The sequence below is a fragment of the Homalodisca vitripennis genome, chromosome 3 (genome assembly GCF_021130785.1).
Source record: "Homalodisca vitripennis isolate AUS2020 chromosome 3, UT_GWSS_2.1, whole genome shotgun sequence".
NCBI classification, from domain to species: Eukaryota; Metazoa; Arthropoda; class Insecta; order Hemiptera; family Cicadellidae; genus Homalodisca; species Homalodisca vitripennis.
In genome coordinates this window covers 32,650,282-32,667,973 of record NC_060209.1, presented here as the reverse complement: position 1 = coordinate 32,667,973, position 17,692 = coordinate 32,650,282, and the positions used below count along the sequence as shown (strand labels likewise).

The window sequence follows — 17,692 nt, the reverse complement described above, 5'->3', positions numbered from 1 at the left end:
AGTCGTTATCATTAGCATACTGTGCGAGTCGCCCGTGCAGTATTGATTATCCTATGTCGTTGACATAGACCAAAAAGAGGACTTGACTGAGAATGAACCCCTCAGGGACTCCATAACTGAGATTTATTGAATTGGAAAATTGGTTTGAAATTTGGACTTTTTGCGTCCTGTAGCTGAGAAAAGAGCTTAGCCAAAATACTCCTCGAATGCCATACGTATGTTTTTAGTTTCTCAAGCAGGATGTTATAATCAACACAGTCGAACACTTTCGATAAGTCTAGAAACATACTTTGAGTGGAATTCCGACATGTTACCTATCTAAATCCTAGTAAATTATGTATTCTTTGTTACGTGGTTATTTATATTCTATTATGTTGTTGCACTATTAGTAGTTATATTTTAGATTTATTCAATCTTATTCAATCGTTGTATTAAGTTATAAATATTTATTTTTCTTGTTATTTTTACTGTTATCGAGTAGTTAAATTCTCTATTTGCGTTCACTTTATGTAATCCTATAATCTATTATCATACTATCATAATATGTTAGTTATTATTCTATACTTTTTTATTATTATTGATAATCTATAATTATATCTTATGTATAATACTGGCTATGCCGTTGGCAATAAAAAAATAGGCTACTGTAAGTTTGTAGTATTTATTGTATACATAGTGGGACAACTCGTTCAATGTTTGTAGCTTGCAGGTAATTTTAAGTTTAGTTCTGAGTAATTTACTCAGTTCTGTAGGCAACACTGATTTTCATCAGTTCCTACTCCTGTGCCTGTGCTGTTTGTGTTGAATTCAGAATTGAACTTGAACTGTCGAACTTAAGTACAGCCAAAGGGAATTTCTAGTTACATATTAAAACAATTTAGTAATTTTAAATGGCAGCCGTGAAAGAAGTTGTTTCTGCTTATCAAAAATTGAAATCGGAATGGACAAAAAAGCCTCAGAATTTAGAGGCATGCGGACAGTTGCTGTCAAAATTAAAGGTAAGTTGAGTTACTTAGTAATTTTAGGTTATGTTTGTTTAAGTCAGTTTTATTTCTAAATTATAGTCATAGGTGTTTACTACGAAATCGTGAAGGCTTCCTTCACCAGATATCTTTCCATAATAACCACTCTTAATATTTTTATATTTACAAATAGTCCACAAGGACCTATATGTAATTGCTAAGGTAATGCAAGTCATCCTATATTGCCTTGGTATATTTTATACTTCAGTTGGAGTTTATCACCAATACCATCAATTAAAAATGTTGGCTAGCCTATCTAATGTATCAGTGAAATTAAATACAATGGTTGCAAAGCCATTGTTTTGAGATTGTGGTCTAAATGTTAAAACTAATGGTTCTAGGGGCTGATGATCACAAATAAATTTATTATTTATTATACTATTGTAAATAGAAACATTTTGTTGTTTTGTTAAATAGAAACATAAGCAGCAGCACAATAAGTGTTCATCACAACAATTATCGAAAATACATTTTGTAAATTTATTTTTCATCAGGAAAACAAGATAGCAAATGTTGTATAGGCCTATAAGTTCTAAATGCTTTTTCAAAATGTGTTGTGTTTGTTCATGATATATTTCTTGTAGTTTTATATGCTCTGACTTTTTAACGAGATATGGGTAGGGTCCAATAAGCGGAACCCGGTTTTTTATATCGAAGAATATAATCATCGATACCTAATTATTCGCATATCGAATCATAGACTATCAATCGATATAAAAGTAATAACCAATCATATGTTTAAATTAAAATGTGAATTTTAATGATAACAAATAATAAATGAACATAACCAAAATCAGGGAAAACTCATAACTTTATAACTAAATGAAACAGAACGAAAACGTTTTTACTAAAGTTGTGTCCACCATTACCTTCTTCTTTTGCATCTGAAGACGACCATGTTAGCTCCTCTGACAGTTACATTTGTTACCTTTCCACAAATATCACATAATGGATTCTTAGGTACTAACCCAACATCCTGAAGCCATAAAAAACATATTTTATCGTCTTTTAAAGCAATTTCGTGAAGCTTCCTAAGATTGACGGCCATTTTAATACACAATGTTACGTGAAATTTAAAATATTACCTTGTATTATTGAAAGTGTTTACAGCTGTTTCATATAGATTATTTAAGTTGTTAAAAATAATTCATCAGTATCGATTGATTATATCGATGGTTATGATTAAGTAATATCGTTTGCCAATTTCGATATAAAAAAACTGGGTCCGCTTATTGGACTGTACCCACGAGATATACAGTGTCGCTAAAAAGTTTAGGGACAGGCTTAAAAAAAAACACAAATTTCTGACAAAAGTTTGTTTTTAATGGAAACAAATATTTAAATTATACAAAATAGTAAAATGGACATGAATACATACAAATCAGTAATCAATAGGTCCTCCATTAGCTTTTATAACATTCTTTGATCCGTTTTGGCATCGAATCAATGAGTGTCAGGACAGTCTTCCTTCTTGATACTCCGCCATATCTGTGCCAACATGAACTTCAGTTCAGCTTTGTTCTTGGGTTTGTTCTTCGCTAGACGACTGGCCATGGTATTCCATAAATTTTCTATCGGATTAAGATCCGGGCTTCGTGGTGGCCACTTCAGACCTCAACATCATGATTACTGAACCATTCTTGTGTGTGTCTTGATTTGTGGCACGGTGCATTGTCTTGTTGAAAGATGTAATTTTCACCAAGCAATTTATTGGCAGATGGTAACATGAATTCTTCTAGAGTTTGACAATATTTAATACTGTTCATTGTGCCTTCAACGAACTGAAGCTCCCCAGGACCCTCACTTGAAATGCAACCCCATATCATTACTGCTTTCGCCACCGGCCTGTCTGAACTACAGGTGCTACACATGCTGGTAGAAATTTTTCAGTATTGGTACGTCGTACCCTAACTCTGCGCCTTGGAAATAGTTCAAAACGGCTTTCATCAGAAAACAAAACACGCCGCCAAGCTTCTTTTGTCCACCCCTAATCGAGCCTTGCACCAAACTTGGCGTGTCTTTTTGGCCTTGTCATTTAACAAAGGTTTGCGGATAGCGTAAAATGATTTCATACCTGCATCTCTAAGTCTGGAACTCACAGTTGCTACACTCACATTGTAACGATCATCATCTTGTTTCATGCTGCTTAGTAAATCAGTGCACTTGCATTTCGGTCCTTTTTGCTCATCACGAGTAGCTTACGATCCTGCCGAGGCGTGGTTTTACGTGGCCTACCACTCCGCGGGGCATCAATCACGGTACCGGCTAGGTTAAAACGTCGCACTGTATTTTCAACACATGTTTTAGACACATGTAACTTGGATGCAATTGTTCGGTATGAACTACCGGTTTTATACATACCGATAACTTTGCCATTTAATGTCCTCGGAACACAGATGAGCGGCCCATAATCACAGCTTTAACTTTCACAAAACAGCGAAATAAACAAATCACAAAGAAGAGATTGCAGTACAACTGTCACAATGGCAGTGTGGAATGCGCGCGCAGGCTTGTTTCACAAAACAACCGCCAGAGGAACAATGACGTGCAGACCGCATGTCTGTAAATGAAGGCGTCTACTTGTAGAAGCGAAATTAAAACTCACATTTTTTGTTATAAAATGTTCGAAAATAAAATTTTATTTGTACCCTGACCAGTTGAGTACAAAATTTATTTGTAACATGACATATTTTTTTAAATGATCATCATATTATAATAAAAGTACTGTGCAAGTTTCATTACAATATGGCAAAGCCGTTAAGAAGTTATAAAAATAAAATATCTAAAAAAACAAGGTTTTTTTTTGGCAGTTCCTTAAAATACATTAATGCATGCTTCTTCCACATTTTTGGAAATAAAATATTGAAATTTTGAATAAAAACTTGAATTGATGTCCTTAAAACAGCCAACAATCAATAGCATTGAGAAATTAGTTAGTTTAGGGCCAACTGTAACATTTCTCTTTCAGACAGGTGTCCCTAAACTTTCTAGCGACACTGTATTATACATTTTTTAAATAGGCTAAAATCACAATTGGATGTTGAACAAAATTAACTAATCGATCGGAGGAGCTTATTTAGTTTATTTCAAACCATTTAACATTTAGTACATATTTATGAAACTCCCTACATTAATTCTGTTAACAAGTATTTCTTTGCGAATATAGGGGCAATATTTTTGTTGATATCTCATGTGAGTGTAGAGCCATGGAACGAAATGTTGACTTTGTAATCGAACATAAAGTGAAAGAATGAATATTAAATTAATGCAAACTTGCTTTTGCTCAGGTTGTATTTTTCAAAGATAATGCATAACTTAACCCATTGCGGATCACTGACGAGCTGGGCTCGTCACACAGCGGCCAAGGCCTAACCTACAACTAGCAATACATTGCTGTTCGTTCGGCCGCTGACCGTAAATTAATTCGTGCCCGCACGCCAAAACAATACGATCCGCAATGGGTTAAATGGATAAGTTAGTTTTAGAATTAAATTAGGAATATCAACACAATTAGACTATGTATGCAGAGCTTCAAATATATCTGTAAGCAAAATAAAATACCGTGTGTTGTGTGTGTGTTTGTATTGTATTGTTGGTTGTATCATTCTTTATACTGTTCTTGGTTTTTGTAATCATAACATGGAGACTGATGATATCCAATCTCATTAGCATGCATACAAAAAAATATATACTGTAACTATGCTAGCCTTCTGTGTGATATTTCAACTTGAAAATTAATGAATAAAGTATCAGTTTATCAATTAAGTTTGAAGGTATTTATTTGTTTCTGTTTAGGTTGGTTTGACCAGCCTGATGTTCCTACCAACATCAAATTCAAAGGCTTCACAGCAAGAACTCATACTAGCTAGTAAGTAAATATTAAGATTAATTTGAATTCATATACTTAACATTGTATAAGTAAGTTTTATTTCAAGTTGTCTACTTTAAAATTGTATACAAAGCTATAGTTGAAGTGAGGTCTATGTAGGATGACCAAATTAATCATTGCTGAAAGTAAACACAACTCCAAAAATGTACACCCCCCTCCCTCCTCTCAGCCTGGATACACCAACTGATCTCATAGTCCTTGGATAAGAGTTGAAATAAGAATGCTGATTTATCTGTATAGTATCCATTTATTTAAGTACGTACGTGTAACACAAAAACAACATTTTCATGTATGTTCTAAACCAGAAATACTTTATATTAAGTAAAATCTAGTGTTGTTAAAAATATAACCTGTCATTATTATGTACAGTTTAAATATTACATATATTCTTCAACACTGTAGACAGGGTTGACCACTCTTAAAGAAAACTATATTTTTCAGCTATCCTGGTCATTTCTTTTTAAAATGTAGTTATAAAATTCTGTTCAGTCCATTTTGTAGTTGTAAAGGATCTGAAGGATTGCTTCGAGAGTCCACTTCCATTTTGTTTCTTTCATCAGTCCATTGGATATCCATGAAAGAAAATATTATTTCGGTATTTGCATTATGGACTGGTATTGCAAACAAATATTTTGTAATTTTTACCAACTCAAAATATTGTTTAATATTTTCACAGTGTTTAAAAAACTTCACCTATTTTTCATGACACTCAGTGGTACCTCTTTTTTATTATTCCACTTAGGAAGATTTTCTTTAATACATTTTTCAGTATCCTGAATTGATCAAAAACGATAGTCGTTAATTTCAATTTCTTTCCCCATCAAATAAGACACTCTCTCTTCAACACTCTCATGTTGGTATTCTCGTTAATAATATCCAATTGAGTATCATAAATGAGGGAAATGAAGCATTTACTTTATGAGATACCCTATATAAATGTCATAAAACTTACTTCATTTTTAAAATTATTTTCAACTGATGGTGTTACTTCTGCTTGTTTAAGTTGCGGTTTAACACTAAACAAAATTGACTTCTGTTCTTTTCTTAGTAACAATTTCTAAAATATTGTTCAGGACATCCACTATCTCAATTACACTTTTCTGGATCCCTTCAGTTTTTTTAAATTCCATGCTGAGTTGGTTGTGAATGAACCAAGTAATGAACCAACTAAGTATGCTTCATTTAAAGGGTTGCTGAAAAACTGAACCGATAACTTTGGGGCTTTTTCTTTATTTAGGAATAAGTCCTTTAAGACTTGAAATAGCCTAATGAAACGTTCAACTGCTGGAAATAAAGATAAACTAGTTTTTGAGTGACTCAATATATTCATGTATTCTGTTCCCACATAATCACAAAACTCCTTAAACCTCTCTTTTCTTACTGTGTACATAGAGAAACGAAAATATCTTGACAATGATGATTTCAAAATCACAGCTCATATCAGCAGCTATCTGCACACATTTGTTCAGAATATGCGCAGGGCAGCCTATTCTTTCAATGTTTTCATTCAATGCTGACTTTAATTTTGTAAACACATTATATTTCCCTCTTCTTTCCACGCCACCGAAATTGGTATTCATATTATCTCCACAACAGGCCATACATTTGCTTTATTCAAGATCAAAATTTTGAAATTTAGTTAGATGTTTCATTTAGTACTGTAGGAAACTCGCCCTCAAAAGTTTGGACTAAATTCCTTCATTGATATAAAAAAACTGAACAGCAAATGAAAATATTTTAATAACTTTTTTACTCATCAGTAGATATTCCATAAAAATTAGACTTCTTTATACTATCAAGACTTTCCTTTAAACTTTGGGGAGCAATGACTCTTTCAAGTAAGGCTGATACTTTGGTTCTAGCCAAATTACATTTTTTTGTAATGTATGAGCTATCAGATATAACGCTATTAAGTTTATTTGTACAATCACTAGATCTAAAACTTCGGTGATATTTTACTGTGTGGTAGGCTAAAGTAAGCTTGGCTGCTCAAACTTTTGTGTCTTCACTTCATTGTGATAAAACGAAATAGTTCTAGTCTTAACCCTTTGAGTGCCAAGTATTTTTTGAGTGGGTATACTGAAAAGTGCCAGGTATTTTTCTAGTGGGTGTACCTAAAAGTGCCAGCCCTTTTTCAGGCATTTTGCAAGGTTTTAGTAAAAAATTCACAGTTCGATTATTTAATAAGCTATCAACATGATTCTTTTTTTTTATTTTTCTCTGAAAACTCTGTTTAATTAGCATAAAATAACAAAGTTACCATAACACTACATTTAGGAATACCAAAAATGGACTTACCTAAAAAAAAAATTCAGAAATATTTTTTAATTTCATTTTTCAACCAAATTATTATGACCAAAAAAATTTATATCCTTTTCTTAGTCCATATCACTGGAAAGTGTATGCAATTGTCTGCAAATCTGGAAAAATTTATATTATTATCTTCAATAATGAGTAAGTTATACAACTTTTAAGAAACTATTGTCACATTGTTTTCTGGTACCTATGGCAACCAAAAATGTTTATATGTGAGTTTCATAATTTAAAGTTTGATCGGAAGTGTACTATAACAATTTATTTTGAAAAGAATGATTCTTCACAAACATTTCAATATGATATTATTTAAAAATATTAAAGGTTACAATTTTTAGTGACTTTTTTCCCGAACGTCTGGTAAAATCGGACATCGGCACTTTTCGGCCAACTTTTGTCGTCCGGTAAAATCGGGCGTTGGCACTCAAAGGGTTAATACCACTAGGTGTACCGTACTGAATCTGTTGACATATTTCTTAGACTTGATATCACATCAGATCAACTATCTCAGAACACCCACCATGACTGATACTAATGAAACCATTACAAACAGAGCACTCAGCTTCATTATCAAAATGTCCTTTCTTGATAAAGTTCCTCTCACTGCAATAAGTGTCACTGAATTTACAAGTATGCTACTGCATTTTTGAGCTCGATTCAAAGTACTAATCAATACAGATATAACGGTAAGTAATTAGAGTAACTACACTGACATAACCTCAACAATACACATTTTGACAGCTGATAGTAATGTGAGTATTGATAATAGCACGACAAGCGGAAGTCAACATGATTGTCAATAGATAAAGCACAAATGAGTCAAATAAATCAAATCACTTCATTATAAGACTCAACTAGGCTATATGAAGTTCTAAGTAGTGTCATAAAATCCTTAAAAAAACTAATTCTGGGACTTTTAGATATCCCAAGACAGTTTTTCAGGACAACGTATGACATGATAAAAAAAACCAGGACAATCCTGGTTTTCCGGTACGTTTGGTCACCCTAGGTCTATGGTTTTACTGAAATCATCGTAAATGTGTTGTAGGTGACAAAAATGTGATAATTTCAGTAAGAAGTTTCTAGTTGGCAACATTCATGATACCAAGCAACAAGATGCTTAACAAAGAGGAACTTTTAAGTGTTAAAACAACTCCCTCTTCTCTGATGAATAAATTTTTAAATGTTTAGTACACAATATTACAACTAAACAAGCTATTCAGAGTAAATAATATAATATGTAACACGAAATAAATAATATAATAATATAATATTATAGTAATAATATAATATTTTTTTGATAGTGCATTTAATTTTTAACTTGGAAAAACCAAGAATGACACTATAAATTAGAATAGAAATGAAAACCAAAGTCCAAAACTGGATGATTAGAACGTAATATAATTCATACTAGATTCTGTGATTGAATATTTAATACAAATCAAAATCGGTATTAAGCACCACAAATAAGGATCGTTACGATGAGTAATCTTACATAGCCCAATCATTTTCTAGACAACAGGTTTAAGCCTTGGAACCATAACTTGGTGACAATATTTGAATCAGTGGTGGTCACCTTAGAAGTAACAGAGCCCACATGAAAATGTCACGTGAAGCTGGGTTGGAGATGGTGTACATTCCGACTTCCTTTTTTTTTTTTTTTTTTTTTTTTTTTTTTTTTTTTTTTTTTTTTTTTTTTTTTTATTAGGGGTACAGATATGAATAGTATCCCTTGTGTTTAAGAAACAAGCAAATTGTGTTGCTTTATAAAGCTAAATAAAATACTCTTCCTGTACTTTTTATACAAATTAAAGATCTATACTTAAAAGTTGGCTTCTCTGTAGAAAAATGTTTTTAATTTTAAGGTGTATGAAAAAATTTGTTTTAAATGTAAAAGTTTTTGGAAGAAACTTTCTATTTGGAAGTTAAAAATTTGAGATTTGCTAAAATATCAGAAAATTATTTTTAAATATTGACTGATATTTTTAGTGTGTTCTACAACTAAAGTTCAAGATTCAGATTATATTTTGATACTTAAATTAACCCTTTGAACCGCTGCCATTTTTTTAAGGGATTAGCAAAATATCCTAAGCTTGGTTTTACTAAATATAATAGTTAAGTACTAAACTCAAAATTTCACAATTTAGTTATTTTTGAATTGATCAATATAATTATTTTTGTTTTACTATTTAATATTGTAATTTACATAAATATATATATATAACAAAATAAAGCTGGTTGCCACACAGTACTTTTTGTTTTGAAAGTGTGTACTTTTTGAATATTTCAATAATGACATACAACAGTTTGAGATTTTTTCCGAATTACCCATATAAATATTGAAGAAAAGCTCAAAAGCATTTGGATGCATGTAAATCATATCTTTACAACGAGACATCTCCCAGAACTCTATGATTAAAAATAAGGAGGAATAAAAGTGCATGAGTTTTAATATTGTTTGTATGGGGGGAAAACTCAAGTGGTAATTTAACTACTGCCACCTCAATAAGAACTATACATATTTTCATGTAATACATTTTCGTATACATATCATGTGTTGTGAATCTCAAGCATTTAATAAAATCCGTGGCCAGTTAAAGTTGTGAAAAGTACATACCCGTACTATATAGAAGCCACATTTAAACTTATGATATTAGAAATAATACCAGCAATTTTTTAATTTATTTAGTACATTTTTCGTATTTTGTAAAAGTACTCGAATTTGCATATGTGTTACAACAGGGACAACAATCCTAATGTTACGTTTTCTTGCTATGGCTGTTTTATGATTTGTTATATGTTTTGTTTCCTATAGGAGATATTCTGGAGATAGGAGCGCAGTACAGTATCGCTGTGAGAGACATCCCTTCGTTCGAGCGGTACATGGCCCAACTGAAGTGCTACTATTTAGACTACAGGGATCAGGTGAAATCTAAGTTTGGGCGTTAATTTACTTTCTGAAAGTTACTGTTTAGAAATAGAAATTAGATTTTTTTGCACTGCTCTTGCCAGTTAAATCAGTTAACACTTAAGCAGTAAATTTTATTTTCATGCTAAGTACACCAATAATAAAAATTGTATAAAAACATTGTTGTGTGTTTCAGCTGCCAGAATCTTCTTTCAAGTACCAGCTGTTGGGGCTGAACCTGCTGCTGTTGCTGTCACAGAACAGGGTGGCAGAGTTCCACACAGAGTTGGAGCTGCTGCCAGCCGATCAGATACAGAGCAATGTCTACATCCGCCACCCGTTGTCTCTGGAGCAATATCTCATGGAAGGCAACTATAACAAGGTATTGAACCAGTCCGTATCACCATTCATCGCTTTTATTATTATTTTTTGTTCTTGCTATGCTGTTTGTATTCTATTAGGCAACACTGCATTTCTCAGTTTTTTAATTACGATCATTTTCTGACATCACTGAGTAACTACCAACATCTAATCTTATTTTCTTTTGCTTTTTTAGGTTCTCCACTGCTACATTAATATTTTGCTAATAATTCTTAGAGTTAAGTGCTGCATGCCACAAACTGTAATCTCTGTCATTTTTCAGGAACCGCTAAGGCTCTAAACAATATTCTCTAGTTCCGTAATGTATACATATGTTTGCCTAAACTCATATACAGTCTAGCAGAGATTTTTAGAAACAAGTGAATTCCATTGTTCCTATAATCCACATATGCTTGTTTTTTCTCATTTTCTTTTCAGATTGTGCCATGACTGTAACATCACACCGTGATCCTCACTGATATGACTCTTTTGCACTACTATTAACTTTATAAAAGAGCATGTGTGCACTTGCTTTATTAAGTGTGGCTCTATACTGAGTAACCGTAGGTACTCTCTATCTCATTCTGCGATGTAAAGATTCTCCCGCAGTTGACTGATTGGTATTCTTCAGTATGTTATGAAAAAGGCAATTATTGATTATTCTTCGTATTCTATAAACATGTCATTGGTATGTGTACATACCAAAACTACAAAAAATCAGTTAAAGCATTGCTGTTTTGTTTTTGTTTTTTTTTCTATTTGATCAAACCCAATAAGTTACTGCTTAATAAAAAAAAGTGTCATTAATTTTTGTATCTATTACACTAATACAAAAATAATGCAAAGATTTGAGCGTGTCATGCTAGGGTCTAATGCAAGCTTTTATTTTATACAATTTTTTGCACTTCTTTATTTCTCTATTTGTTTCTTTGTAAAATATTTCAAATTGTGATATTTCCTCAGAATTTGGATAGTCAAATATGAAGAAATGCAGTTAAATCTTACCCAAATTTGTGTAAAGTTAAAGGAAGGCTTAGAAAAGTTAATTTAAAATTTTTTCTTTGTAAACTCAACAGGGAGTAAAAACATTGTACATAATTTCTAATTAAGAATAAACAATTGTATTAATGTTTTAAATAAAGGATTTCTTTTTATCCTTTTACTCAAACATAACTGCTTGTCACTTCATTTGATATATAATGTTGAATTTGAATTCAGTACTAGTTAAAGTAATAATCAATGAACTGTTACAGATATTCCTTGCCAAAGGCAATGTGCCTGCAGAAAGCTACAACTTTTTTATTGATATACTGCTGGAGACTGTAAGGGATGAGATTGCTACCTGTCTGGAGAAAGCCTACAGGAAAATATCGGCTCATGAAGCCACCAGAATGTTGAATCTCCCTAACCAAACCGCAATCAAGGATTATGGAAGTAAGGTATGTAATGATCGTAACTGTGTTGACTTCCTTTAACTACAAAACATACTTCATGAATGCCAGGTAGCATTACAGTAGGGATTAAAATCCGTATCCATTAAAAAAATCTGTGATTTGCAACCTTTGCTAAGATGTTTTGTGTTAACAAGACTGAAAGAAATTAGACATTAATGCATGACTAATTTTACAAATTACAATTGATTTCTGTAAATTTTGATACCTATTGTATGTTTTATCATTTTTAATCCTTTAAAAAAAATATTTTTAGCTCATGTAAAAGTAAGTACTTTGAATTGGGAGAAACAATGGCCGAGTGGTCTAAGATGTCAGAATTTGGATAGGGTAGAGATAGTGCAGGTTCAAATCCTGTCTGTGACCATTGCACTTTTTATCACTAACACCATCTTTGTACTGTATCGACTCACCCTAACTGTGTTTGATAAGATCCTTGCACAGGCCAGTAGCCTGTGAGAATGGGCAAAATAAGGCTAAAAAGATTATAGGCTTCTCCTTAAAAAAATTGCAAGAAGTTAATCTTAATTAATGATATACAAGTCATTGTCAAGCATTTGTCATGTAGGCCTAAACATGAGTAGAATATGTACAGCATCTCGTGTAAGAAAAAGTTATTTTGTCGACATTGACATTCAGTGAGTAGTCTCTTGGCTTTATTCAAATTCAAACCTTTTATTACCGTAAACAATATACATTATATGGTAAAAGTCAGCCATTTAGTCTAAAATTTTGCAAACATATCACAGTGTCACATTCATACATACATATTTTGCATTAATTAATTCCAGTCACTCGCCAATTTTCACCATTTTCAACGCCAGGGTCTATTTTCAAAATGGGTGGTCTCCCAGTTACATGCCAAAAACTCGCTGACATTATAAAATGCCATTGACGCTAAAAAGTGTTTAAGACGGGTTTATAATGCCTTAGGTGTTGGTGCATTTAATGGAAGCTGGCAATCTGTTGATAAAATGGACACCTGCTTGCAAAGGCATAAAACCACCTTTCTATGTTTTCCATGGTAGTTGTCTCTGCCTCTTGTCTCATATCCGTGCACGTCACGGCCCCTCATCAGGGTACATTTGGACATACAGAATGAAACTGTTTCCAGGATGTACAGACAGGGCAGAGTCAACAGTTGGAAGTGTTTGAAGGCTGGTCGGCACAACTCTCTAAAACTCAATTTTGCAATTATTCGAATCGCTTTCTTTTGAAGTTTGAAGGCTCTCAAAAATTTATTGTTTGCACTAGAGCCCCACAACACCAATCCGTAGGTAAGATGTGGGTAAATCAGACCATAATATGCCGTCATCAGTACTTGACTCGGGCAGTATTTGGCTAAAGACCTCATAACATAAATGCCTGAGGCTAATTTGGTACAAATTGAGTTGATGTGAGCATTCCATGTCAACCCTTGGTCAAGGTGTATTCCAAGGAATTTAGTGGATTCTGTTTCTTCTAGAACGGAGTTTGCCAACATTATGGCAGGCCCACACCCAGAATCTCCACTTCGCAAAGAGAAATTCAAAAAATTGGATTTTGAGGCGTTTGTTGTGAGATTTAGACTTTGGAAGTGTTGGACACAATAATTATTCAGGTCAACAAAAGCCTGTTGTTCCAACACTTCCTTTGATTTTCCATTGAAACAGAGAGTCGTGTCATCAGCATACTGCACGAGTCTCCTGTGCAGTAGTGATGACTCTATATCATTGACATAGACGAGGAAAAGAATTGAACTGAGTATGGAGCCCTGAGGAACTCCATACTTCATTTCTATTGGTGTTGAAAGTTGGTTTGATATTTGAACTACTTGGGTTCTGTGGCTTATGAATGAACTGAGCCACGAAAGAGGCACTCCTCGAATGCCATGCGATTCCAGCTTTTCAAGCAGTATATTATGGTCAACACAGTCAAATGCTTTGGATAAGTCGAGAAACACACTTAAGGTGGGGTTTCGACTTTCTAATCCCTCTACAACTCTTTCGACTAGACTCACTACTGCGTCTACCGTCGATTTGCCCTTTCTGAAGCCCCATTGGTCATCAGAGAGCTGGTTGTGACTATTAAGAAATCCAAGCATTCTTACCAAAAAGAGTTTTTCAAACATTTTGCTCAGAACTAGCAAAATGGAGACAGGCCGATAGTTATTGATGGAATATGGGTCATCCTTTTTGAAAATAGGAGTTACTTTAGCCATTTTCAGGAGTGAGAGAAAATCTCCTGTTTGGAAAGACAAATTCACTAGTTGAGTTAGGGGGCTCAGAATGTGTTGGGAACACTTTTTTATGAGCCACATGGAAATTAAATTAAGATCAGTAGATTTTTTACCTGGGAGCTGTTGGATAATTTCGGTTAGCTCTTTCTCAAGAACTGGCGCCAGCATCATAGATGCTACAGGGCACTGTCTTTGTGTTTGGGTAACTTGGGGCTCAGACGGCCGAGGATCCAGCCCACAAGTAACAGATGCAAAAAACCTGTTAAACTCATGGGCAACCTCGGCTTCGTCCTGCACCAATCTATCTCCAATTTTCACTTTGATTTGTTTGGAAGTTTTGGATTTATTGTTAATGATATCCCACACAGTTTTGGAAACGTTTTTGGAAGAAAGAATTTTATTCGAGACATCATATGCTTTCGCCGCCTGAATCACTTTTTTATAAATCTTTTTTGAAATTTTCATTTACATTAGTCTGGTAAATTTCAGAGAAAAATTTCAATTTTTCTCTTGAAACCAGTATTCCTTTCGTGATCCAGTTACTGTTTGTCTTTTTAGGGCAAACTTTGATTATTTTTGTAGGACAGCATAGATCGAGATGATAATTAAGGCAATTATTAAATGATTGAAACTGCTGTTCTACGGGTTGTGTAAAATTTAGAAAATTCCATTGTTCCTTTGAAAGGGAAGCATTAAGGAGAGCAATGTTATTTGGCCTTGTGTCTCTTATGATTTTTGTAATTTTGAGCTCCCTCTCGATTTGTTTTCCCATAATTATAGCCTCTTGGCCATAGTGGTCCGAGATGGCTGTATTAACCACAGACACTGTGACTTTTGGAATGTTGGAAACGACGTTGTCGATAGCAGTTTGTGTCGGAGATTTGACCATCAACTCCAAGCCGAAGGACCGTAGCATATCGACAAGTCGTATTGTGGTAGGATATTCTTAGGAGTTATTATAAAAAATTGTTTTAAATTTTGTATGTAGAAATAATTACCAAACTGCTTATTTCAGGCTGTCATTACCTTCAAGTAATTCCAGTAATATTTCAGGGAGTGTCAAAACTAAATTTTATAACTTCAAAAGTCTTTTGAAATTAAGTTAAATTTAAAACGTACATATATTTTGTGTGATATACCAATAAATATGCATCTAACTTTTGTAGAAAAACTGGACCCTGGGTAGAGATAATTATTACACGTTTGGAGTAGAAGAGAAGAAGTCAGAAGAGGCACTGCCGTCTACTGAGCTGATTGAACAAGTCATTGAGTACGCTCGAGAGCTGGAGATGATAGTTTAAAAATCACTTTTACTGTATGTGTTTTCATGAAAACTAAGTATGTATTATATTAATATTTTGAATAATAATTTCATGTTTGTATATTTGCTTATTTATTTGTAAAATCCCAAAATCAGTATATTATTTGTATAATTTTTATCCATTATAGGGTAAAAGTTAATTGAATTCGTCTTGGTTATTAAGAAAAGTTAAAGGATGTCTAATAATATATAACAACAGGGTAGGAGTAAAACACACCACGTGTTACATAACAGGCTTCGCTGAGGTCACATACTAAATGTCAAATCTATAACTCATTTCACTCTGAAGATGTTCTGTGGATAGATAAACAGACGGTCATGCGGAAAAGACACGTCTTTACATCCTCCAGCAGACAAAAGAGAAATTGTGTTAGCCTACTGAGTGCACTGTCATAGCACTCATTCTTGTCTATGAAGTTTCTGCAGATTAAATCTTTGTCGATATATCTTGCCACATAATACATTTATATTTTTGTTTATTGAGTTAGGTTTCATAGCGGTGTTGAAATAATTGAAGTTCTTGTGAGCTAGGAAGATTACTACAATGCAAGATTGCTCTGAAATTAAATCTCTTTGTTTAAAGTTTGTTAATAATAATGGAAGGTTTTAAAGGATAGTAGGATTTCGGACTTTGCCATCGTTATATGTTAAAAAATGTAAACACAACGTTTCGAGGATTGAAATCTATCCTCTTCATCAGATGGTGATATAATTAGTTCCTGGAAAAAGAAGAGAAAGAAAAGGGATACAACATATCAAAAACTGCTTGGAAACCAGACAGGAGAAAATGAACCCAGGAGGTTGTCACTGCACAGGATACGAGTCACGAGCACGAAACTTCAAGAGCACTATCACTTGTTACACCAGCACAGGCAACTGTCAGTTTGTTTTTGAGATATAGTGCAGAGAGACAGACAGACAGAAATAATATTTTTCCACCCCCTCAAGTGATGGACTTCACTAACCCTCAGCCAATAATAATAATACATGATTTGAAAAACTGAGAAATGCTGTAAATATTTTTCATTATTATTAGTATGTAATGGTAACTGAACAAACCAACCACATATCACAGTGAAAAATCATGGTGGTTATAGTTATTTGAAATTAAACAGAATCTGAGCAAAATATTTGTTCTAATATTAACAAAAAATAAGTGCAATACTCTTCTAAATTTATTATCGTTAAGGAATTTTAATTAATTTTAAAATCCTAATAATATTACAAATGCAAAATATCGTGAAGAATAATGTCCTGATACTTGGTCACACAAAATCGTGGACAGATTTAGATGAAATTTGGCATTTTCAAGGTTCATATTTTAAGTAAGAACCGTTTTGTAATCGATCAAGGAAAACTTTACATATGAACCTAAATTGTATCATAAACTACATCCACACTACATTTTGCTGCAATCGTAACGTTACAAAATATATGTTTGGGGCTAATGATAGTTTTGTTACGTTCAATGGCTGGTCACCGTTGAAACCAACTGGCGTTCCTGAAAATTTGCCAAACTAGGCCACCTAGTTTGCTTTATTAGGAAAAATGTGTTGCCTGGAAGGGATATTTTATTTGGCTAAATATAACTAAATAATTTTGTTTATTTGTCCTAAAATACCTAAGAATCCATAAATATTTAAAATTTGGAACATGAAGTGTACAAAGGTAGCCTATTACTATCAATCACAAATTTTTTTTTTTATTTACATTAGTATAATTGTGTAATGATTAATCCAAATAAGTTCTGGAGTCATGTAGATCAAGACAATCTGGGACACAAGGTACATACATTGAAGTATGTACCTTGTGTCCCAGATTGTCTTGATAAGTATGTTCCTCAAATTTTATTTTGAGGAAATAAATATATTCTATTCTATTCTAAGTATAAAGTGTCAATGGACAATACACTATGTATACATTCCTTGAGAATTACCATTGCTTCAAAACAGTGGTATAATTTAGGTATAAGTGTTAAGATTCCATTGCTACTTCCAATTTAAGAATCCGTCAATTGTAACAAAAGGATGTTGCAGCAACCTCTTCTTAGCATCAGGAAGATGGCATCTCCTTTAATGGCATCACAATTGTTCTGAGATTTTGTGCTTTCAGGCAGGATATTAAAACGCTTGGATCCCATGTATGATGGCTTCTCTGAATACATTACCTTTCTGTGTGCTGGTTAATTGAAAACTCTTAACAATTTTTAT

At 33.2% G+C, this 17,692-nt stretch overlaps 1 protein-coding gene across 1 annotated transcript; it reads left to right on the top strand.

Moving 5' to 3' along the window:
* Nucleotides 1-783: 783 nt before the first annotated feature.
* On the top strand, nucleotides 784-15,543 carry LOC124356787 (26S proteasome non-ATPase regulatory subunit 8). The gene is made up of 6 exons (XM_046807994.1): nucleotides 784-998; nucleotides 4,818-4,890; nucleotides 10,040-10,149; nucleotides 10,329-10,514; nucleotides 11,746-11,931; nucleotides 15,328-15,543. Exons 1-6 carry the CDS (start codon nucleotides 891-893, stop codon nucleotides 15,460-15,462), a joined length of 798 nt encoding a protein of 265 aa, XP_046663950.1. The 5' UTR covers nucleotides 784-890; the 3' UTR covers nucleotides 15,463-15,543.
* Nucleotides 15,544-17,692: the final 2,149 nt, after the last annotated feature.